Source organism: Bactrocera tryoni, chromosome 2, assembly GCF_016617805.1.
Source record: "Bactrocera tryoni isolate S06 chromosome 2, CSIRO_BtryS06_freeze2, whole genome shotgun sequence".
NCBI classification, from domain to species: Eukaryota; Metazoa; Arthropoda; class Insecta; order Diptera; family Tephritidae; genus Bactrocera; species Bactrocera tryoni.
In genome coordinates, this window is record NC_052500.1 from 18,170,060 (window position 1) to 18,179,347 (window position 9,288).

The following is a 9,288-nucleotide window of genomic DNA, read 5'->3' on the forward strand; positions in this document are numbered from 1 at the left end:
CGAATTATTTTTTAATATTGCTTGTAGTCCTTTCTTTACATAACTCCTTCGCTGAAAACAAGATTAGGGGACGCCATTTGCTCCTACTGTACTTCTTTTTCTTCCGTCGGCCTGCCACCCTATTTGAGTCTTATTATCATTAAAGAAATATTCACAAAACAACAGGATCTTTAAATAAGGTTCATGAGTTCAGTTATCTGCCATACCATGACCCAATCACAACTTCAATATTATTGTTAAAAAGGAGCAATACCTTTCCTAGTATAATAGAATGTTTACAAAACATTTAAATTTCTAGGAAAATCTTCCCCAAAGAGAGTTGTTTCGTAAATGCTCTAAACTAAATAATTATGGTGGTTTATTTTAATGAAACAACAAAATTTTCTTTTAAATATACAATTTGTTCATGTTCTATATTTTCAGTCTTTTTTTATATATATTTTTTTAATTAATTATATCCTCTTATTATCTTTGAAAACTACGTAATACCTTATGGCTACATTCTTGAAATAATACATTAAAGCACAGATTTATTTCTAAAATAATTTAGTTTAATCTACTTCCTCAACGGTGGGTCCAGTATGTCCACCATTGAATCCGCCCGCTTGTTGACCGCAAGACGCTCCTTGTGCTCCACCACTATGTAGTTTTGTCATGATTGGTGAACAGAGTTTGGTGAGCGTGTTCATTTTGTCTTCGTACTCTTCCTTGTCGGCCAATGTGTTGGCATCGAGCCATTTGATTGTGTCGTCGCAAGCCTTCAATGCTTCGCTCTTCTCTTGAGCACTTAATTTATCACCAGCGCCGTCCAGCGCTTGTTTCACACCAAATACATAACTCTCCAAGTTATTTCTAGCCGCGATCTTATTGCGTTGTCGTTCATCTTCTTCGGCATAACGTTCCGCCTCGTTCACCATACGATCGATTTCGGCTTGTGATAGACGTCCTTTGTCGTTCTTGATGGTGATGTTCTTGGCATTTCCTGAACTCAACTCCTTCGCCGATACATTCAGAATGCCATTGGCGTCCAGATCAAAGGTTACCTCAATCTGTGGCACTCCGCGTGGGGCTGGCGGTATACCCGATAAATCGAAAGTACCCAAACGATTGTTGTCCTTGGTCATCACACGTTCACCCTCGTAGACTTGGATTGTGACACCACTTTGGTTGTCTGAGTATGTTGAGAATGTTTGAGTCTGTTTGCATGGTATTCGGCAATTTCGTTCAATGATTTTCGCCATAACACCACCAGCTGTTTCGATACCCAAGGACAATGGAGCTACATCGACCAATAGCACATCTTGAATTTCACTGCTCTTGTCACCACTTAGAATAGCAGCTTGGACGGCTGCGCCATATGCCACTGCCTCATCTGGGTTGATTGAAAGATTCAGACTCTTGCCACAGAAGAACGACTGTAGTAGGCTCTGCACCTTTGAAATACGTGTGGAACCACCAACCAATACAATATCGTGTATCTGATTCTTGTCCATCTTCGCGTCATTCAACGCCTTCTCTACAGGGTCCAAGGTCTGACGGAATAGATCGGCGCACAATTCTTCAAAGCGAGCTCGTGATACTTTCGTGTAGAAGTCCACTCCTTCGTATAATGCATCGATTTCGATGGTGGCTTCGGTGCTCGATGATAAGGTACGCTTCGCACGTTCGGCTGCTGTTCGTAGACGACGTAAAGCTCTTGGATTCGAACGCAGATCTTTTTTGTACTTTCGTTGGAACTCATCAGCCAAGTGGTTCACCAGTCGGTTGTCAAAATCTTCACCACCAAGATGTGTGTCACCAGCGGTGGCACGCACTTCGAACAATGAACCCTCGTCAATGGTCAAGATGGATACATCAAAAGTACCACCGCCCAAATCGAAGATCAGTACATTACGTTCACCTTTCAAATTCTTATCCAGACCGTAGGCCAGAGCGGCTGCAGTGGGTTCGTTAATGATTCGTAGCACATTCAAACCAGCAATACGACCCGCATCCTTAGTCGCCTGTCTCTGTGAATCATTGAAGTATGCTGGTACTGTGATGACGGCGTCTGAGACTGTTGTGCCTAGATATGCTTCAGCGGTTTCCTTCATCTTGGTCAACACCATTGAAGAGATTTCTTCTGGCGCAAAGCGTTTGTTCTCACCTTTGTACTCGACAGAGATCTTTGGTTTGCCACCATCGCTCACCACTTTAAAAGGCCAATGTTTGACATCCTCCATGATCTTCGGATCGTCATACTTTCGTCCAATTAATCGCTTTGCGTCGAATACTGTGTTCTTTGGATTCATCGCAACCTGATTCTTCGCTGCATCGCCAATGAGTCGCTCTGAATCTGTGAAGGCAACGTAACTGGGTGTTGTGCGGTTGCCTTGGTCATTGGCGATAATCTCCACTTTGCCGTGTTGGAAGACACCAACACAGGAGTATGTTGTTCCCAAATCAATACCGATTGCTACCATTTTGACTTGTGTTTTTCTTGTACTTATTTTTCACTATAGACTTCTTAATATTATACTTTGTTGAACTTTTATAATTATTTATATCACTTTGTGTTAAAAACACTTTCACGTTTGTTTGTCACAATCTCTCAGAGAGTTGTTAATACTTTGCTTGCTTATTCAATTCTGATTCGAAGAGCGCTCATGGCTGGTATTTATACTAACAGGGCTCTTCATCGAATATTCCGGATGCTCTTTCTCGAAATTTCCACGCTAGTCTACAAGCAGGGTGGAAATTTCGATTCTCATAGTAGCTGTCGTATGCTCTGGGTGAATGTGATTCATAATATACATACATACATACAGATACAGGTATTTCTCACATTATAACCGGCAAATAATTATATGAGAGAATCAAAAACTTAATTTTCTCTACTCGCTGCTCTTTGTCGCACAGTGTAGTTTATCAATTCTAGTTGAAGTATGTAAATAATTTCCATTGATTAAATAAATTATACTACATTCTGATAATTAGAATTTGTACATCTAGAAAATCCAATATTTCTCATCTACATACGTCATGAATGTATGCAAATTTATAGCTATCTGGGATCTGTATTTTGCTTGATTGCTGCGTTATACAGTCTTTGCAGTGAAGCTTTGATATAATAAGAATAACAGTAAATAAACAAACAATAAACGAGATTTTCTGGCTAATATGGAGTATTAAGAGACCTTCGAGCCGATATTAATGAATTGTTAAAAAGTTTTCGGTAAAAATAGGGAGGATCTGAAGAAATCCAAAATTAATGTTGTTGTAAAGCATTCAAGTTGAACTAATGTGTTATGAAAGTATTAATTTCCTGACCAAAATTTTCACAATTCAGCTACGTTGTTATACTGTGCTTACGAGTATTTGTTTGTTACGAAGAGGAATCAAAACAAAAGAAACACCGCGAACTACTCTATTTTTCATTCTCGAAATTGATTTTTATGTATGTATGTATATACAAGTAACAATTTGTGTGTATGAGAGGTATCTCAAACCTAATATAGGTCACACATACTTATACATACATATATATGTGTGTAAATTTGTAGATATATACATATAATGTATTTTCGTATAATTTTTCTCTTTAAGAGTAGATGCCTAGACTCTAGAGCTTCGCTCTTTAAATTTGTGTGCAATGTTTCATAAACGTGTATCGTACACATTTCCTGATGTACATAAATACATACATACATATGTACAGATATATGTATGTATATGCTGATGTACATATACATAAGTATCTATTTCTCTGTCGGCATAAAATACTTAAGTATATAAGTTATAGAAAATTCTGGAAGTTTCTGCAATTTAAGGATAATTATTTACTGATAGAGGAAGATTTCTACATTTCCACCATCAAACCACATTCTGTTACAATAAATACACTGCAGGTCTTTGATTAGACGCACCAACGTTTTTTTTTAATAAATTGCTATATTTATAATCATGCTTGTTCTTATTGTCCAAAATGCTTTTGTTATCAAAGTTCGAATCTTGTCCGAAAAATATTTGCTCATAGTTGGTTGAAAAAAATTACTGTACATTCGAAGATTCCAGAAATGTCTATGGCAATCACATGCGCTTGCGGTTGGCCATTGAAATAGACGCATTTACATTTCTTTGTCTTGCGTAGACAAGTGCAGGTTTTTTTTATTGAGAAAGTACTAAAAATAAACAATTAAATGGTTTTCGAGCTACATTTAAAGTGATAATGGGAAAAGCTACTATTCTGAGCTTATTGGAACGTGAAAGTATAGGTACTTTATACTTTTTTCACTCCCAAGGACTATCCAATCGAAGCATCGGAATATGGAATACATATGTATTTAAGGGATCCAGAGGAATATGAAAAAAACTTTAAAGGAAAAAAGAAAGCCCTATCTGAACAATCAGCACGCAAAATTGTTAGAATTGCTTCAAATTCGACTAAGTTTGCAGTAAAGATAAAGGAGTTAGCCGGAGTAAAAGCAAACCTTTCAACTGTTCGGCGTACAATCAGAAATGCAAAACACCTAAAGCGTTTAAAAATCAAGAAAAAACCCTCTCTGAATGAACTATGAAAGAAAAATGGCTTCGATTCGCGAAAGAATACATGACGTGGACTGTTCAATCTGGCACGCGACTTAATGATTGACGTTCAGTGGTCTTTACTGATGAAAAACGTCTTAATTTAGATGGCCCTGATGGCTTTCAATACTGTTATCACGATTTGCGGAAAGATGAGTAATATTTAAGTCGCCACCACAGCCAAAAAGGTGGAGTCATGGTATGGGGTGCCATCACGTTTTATGGAACAATTGACTTGGTTTTTTTCGATCAGAAGATGAACGGCGCTCGTTTCAAAACATTGTTGGAGTCCGTTTTTCCACAATTAAGAGATCTCTTTGGACCAATTCCTTGGCTTTTTCAACAAGACAATGCTCCCATTCATAATGCCCGGGTAGTAAAGTCATTTATTTCGAGTCAAAACGTTAATGTCATGACTTGGCCACCATATTCTCCAGATATTAACATAATTGAAAATGTTTGGGGCTGGCTAACACGGAAGGTATACGAAGGAGGAAAGCAATACGGAGACAAGGAAATATTAACTGCAGCTATTAGAGTAGCTTGGAGGGAAATTTCCTTGAGCTACATATATTCCCTGTATCATTCTATGAATGACCGGATATATGAAGTTATTACTAACAAAGGAGGAAGTACTCATTACTGAAATTATTATTTTTTTATTTCTAATAAATCAAATAGTTATACGAACTAAAAATTTAAGTTAAAAAAAATTATTTTCTTATAAAAAATTTAAAAGCATATGTGCGTATGTGTATTTGAATATTATATTTAAATTATCATTAATTTATCCATGTTTTTGCATTTCAACATTTGTTCAATCATAAACGTGCGTCTAACCTATTGACCAGCAGTGTACATAAGTATGTATGACAGCTGACAAACCGTCTGATATATTCGGTTTAAACTTTAAAATCAACAAGAAGCATGGAAATTCTCATAAGCGGTATATGAGGGTAGAGGAAAATATTTTTGGACTAGATCATTTTCAGACCAGGCTAGTAGCTCTCTACATATGTACATACTTATGTATATGTATAATTATAATACTTTGAACAGAATTTAATACATATAATGTAGGTTCACATTGGTTGAGTAGTTTGTCAAATTTCAACTAAAAGTAGGCTGTACCTCGTCTATGGTCCAATTTTAGACTATAGGAAAGCTGTAATGAAAAGTAATTTGTACGTTTTTTATACTCTTGCAGCATGTCGCTACAGACAGTCCATATTTAGGTGAAAATCCATATCTCGGGACCTGTTGGACGGATTTCAACCCAATTTTGAACACAATCCCTTACTATTCCTATATTACAGTTCGAAATCCCATTCAAATTCAATCTGATTCTTTCACGTGCCAATGTACAAATCAATAAACAATTAATATAACGGGGTCAAACCAGGTCAAGTGGTCCCTGAAAATTTCGAAAAATCTCCGATTTTGAAAATTAGCAGTTCATTAGGAAGGGGACCAGACGCATACCGCGTGGTATAAATATTTCGTCATAATTCTTTTATTTGTTAAAGTTATTGAATTGGAAATTTAGGGCAAGATAAAATTGTAAAATTATTTTCTCATAAACTACTAGAGATAAATTTTTTTTTGGTCAATTGAAGCTTAAAATCTCACCTTTCCAACACTATATGGTATGACACAATGTGATTGGTAGCATTGGAAAAATACGACTCCAACGACATCTATATTTGCCCACAAATCTTGAAGAGCTCCCTTAACCTAATTTTTGCTATTAACTTCGCGCTCTCATAGCTTTGTTTACATATGTACATATAGGCCCACAGGTGTTGATAGGAGGATGTGGCAGCATTTTTTTCACAATGTACAACAACAATTGCGTAACACACAACAAAAGCAGAACTTCGGGTCATTATCCTGAACAAAGAAGCAGCCACCATTTAAACTGAGTTTAGATGCTGACGGAGTCAAATTTTATTTTTAAATTGCATGTAGTCCATTCTTTACATAATTCCTTCGCTGATGAATTGATGATGATGGTTCTTCATATTTGTTTTGTTCTGATTTTACGTACAGCACTACAAAGATTTATTTAAATTTCGCTACTTCTTGAAAATTAAATATAGCAAATAATAGAATTAATTTTGATTTCGTTTCGGATAATTCGAACGATGTTTTTTGATTCCCTAATGTAACTGAAACATCTGCCCACATCTCTAGATAATGGGATAAAATACAAATGATTCTTCGCCTTTGAAAGTTAATTTCAATGTATCCAAAGCGGGAAAATGCTTGAAATGAAATATGTTGGTTTAATTAAAAAAACGAGGTTTTCTTTTAATTACTCAATTCGTTAATTTTCTATATTTTCAGTCTTTTTTGTTTTTACATGTTGTTTAAATTGCTAAACTTTAAGAACTAGGACTTTAATTTAATACATTAAATTACAAATCTTTCTATTTCTAAAATAATTTAGTTTAATCTACTTCCTCAACGGTGGGTCCAGTATGTCCACCATTGAATCCGCCCGCTTGTTGACCGCAAGACGCTCCTTGTGCTCCACCGCTATGTAGTTTTGTCATGATTGGTGAACAGAGTTTGGTGAGCGTGTTCATTTTGTCTTCGTACTCTTCCTTGTCGGCCAATGTGTTGGCATCGAGCCATTTGATTGTATCGTCACAAGCCTTCAATGCTTCGCTCTTCTCCTGAGCATTCAATTTATCACCAGCGCCGTCCAGAGCTTGTTTCACACCAAATACATAACTCTCCAAGTTATTTCTAGCCGCGATCTTATTGCGTTGTCGTTCATCTTCTTCGGCATAACGTTCCGCCTCGTTCACCATACGATCGATTTCGGCTTGTGATAGACGTCCTTTGTCGTTCTTAATGGTGATGTTCTTGGCATTTCCTGAACTCAACTCCTTCGCCGATACATTCAGAATACCATTGGCGTCCAGATCAAAGGTTACCTCAATCTGGGGCACTCCGCGTGGGGCTGGCGGTATGCCCGATAAATCGAAAGTACCCAAACGATTGTTGTCCTTGGTCATCACACGTTCACCCTCGTACACTTGGATTGTGACACCACTTTGGTTGTCTGAGTATGTTGAGAATGTTTGAGTTTGTTTGCATGGTATTCGGCAATTTCGTTCAATGATTTTCGCCATAACACCACCAGCTGTTTCGATACCCAAGGACAATGGAGCTACATCGACCAATAGCACATCTTGGATTTCACTGCTCTTATCACCACTTAGAATAGCAGCTTGAACGGCTGCACCATATGCCACTGCCTCATCTGGGTTGATTGAAAGATTCAGACTCTTGCCACAGAAGAACGACTGTAGTAGGCTCTGCACCTTTGGAATACGTGTGGAACCACCAACCAATACAATATCGTGTATCTGATTCTTGTCCATCTTCGCGTCATTCAACGCCTTCTCTACTGGGTCCAAGGTCTGACGGAATAAATCGGCACATAATTCTTCAAAGCGAGCTCGTGACACTTTCGTGTAGAAGTCCACTCCTTCGTATAATGCATCGATTTCGATGGTGGCTTCGGTGCTCGATGATAAGGTACGCTTCGCACGTTCGGCTGCTGTTCGTAGACGACGTAATGCTCTTGGATTCGAACGCAGATCTTTTTTGTACTTTCGTTTGAACTCATCAGCCAAGTGGTTGACTAGTCGGTTGTCAAAATCTTCACCACCAAGATGTGTGTCACCAGCGGTGGCACGCACTTCAAACAATGAACCCTCGTCAATGGTCAAGATGGATACATCAAAAGTGCCACCGCCCAAATCGAAGATCAGTACATTACGTTCACCTTTCAAATTTTTATCCAGACCGTAGGCCAGAGCGGCTGCTGTGGGTTCGTTAATGATTCGTAGCACATTCAAACCAGCAATACGACCCGCATCCTTAGTCGCCTGTCTCTGTGAATCATTGAAGTATGCTGGTACTGTGATGACGGCGTCTGATACTGTTGTGCCTAGATATGCCTCAGCGGTTTCCTTCATCTTGGTCAACACCATTGATGAGATTTCTTCTGGCGCAAAGCGTTTGTTCTCACCTTTGTATTCGACAGAGATCTTTGGTTTACCACCATCGCTCACGACTTTAAAAGGCCAATGTTTGACATCCTCCATGATCTTCGGATCGTCATACTTTCGTCCAATTAATCGTTTTGCGTCGAATACTGTGTTCTTTGGATTCATCGCAACCTGATTCTTCGCCGCATCGCCAATGAGTCGCTCTGAATCTGTGAAGGCAACGTAACTGGGTGTTGTGCGGTTGCCTTGCTCATTGGCGATAATCTCCACTTTGCCGTGTTGGAAGACACCAACACAGGAGTATGTTGTTCCCAAATCAATACCGATTGCTACCATTTTGACTTGTGTTTTTCTTGTACTTATTTTTCACTATAAACTTTTTAATATTATACTTTGTAGAATTTTTATAATTATTTATATCACTTTGTGTTAAAAACACTTTCACGTTTGTTTGTTACAATCTCTCAAAGAGTTGTTAATACTTTGCTTGCTTATTCAATTCTGATACGAAGAGCGCTCATGGCTGGTATTTATACCAAAAGGGCTCTTCATCGAATATTCCGGATGCTCTTTCTCGAATTTTCTACACTAATCTGCAAGCAGGGTGGAAATTTCTATTGGCATAGTAGCTGTCGTATGATATGGGAGTACATGAATAATAATATACATATGTATGTATTATATGTACATACAGATATAG

The 9,288-nt window shown here is 37.9% G+C and overlaps 2 protein-coding genes across 2 annotated transcripts; both read right to left on the reverse strand.

Annotated features, from left to right (window-relative positions):
- Nucleotides 1-404: 404 nt before the first annotated feature.
- LOC120767722 (heat shock protein 70-like) lies at nt 405-2,612 on the reverse strand. The gene has a single exon (XM_040093928.1). It carries the CDS (start codon nt 2,460-2,462, stop codon nt 552-554), a length of 1,911 nt encoding a protein of 636 aa, XP_039949862.1. The 5' UTR covers nt 2,463-2,612; the 3' UTR covers nt 405-551.
- A 4,265-nt stretch (nt 2,613-6,877) lies between these two features.
- On the reverse strand, nt 6,878-9,077 carry LOC120767743 (heat shock protein 70-like). Its single transcript, XM_040093954.1, has one exon. It carries the CDS (start codon nt 8,922-8,924, stop codon nt 7,014-7,016), a length of 1,911 nt encoding a protein of 636 aa, XP_039949888.1. The 5' UTR covers nt 8,925-9,077; the 3' UTR covers nt 6,878-7,013.
- Between the last annotated feature and the right edge of the window lie 211 nt (nt 9,078-9,288).

What these genes read in the sequence shown, in the direction of transcription:
- LOC120767722 (XM_040093928.1), bottom strand. Translation starts at nt 2,462, where the DNA reads ATGGTAGCAATCGGTATTGATTTGGGAACAACATACTCCTGTGTTGGT.
- LOC120767743 (XM_040093954.1), bottom strand. Translation starts at nt 8,924, where the DNA reads ATGGTAGCAATCGGTATTGATTTGGGAACAACATACTCCTGTGTTGGT.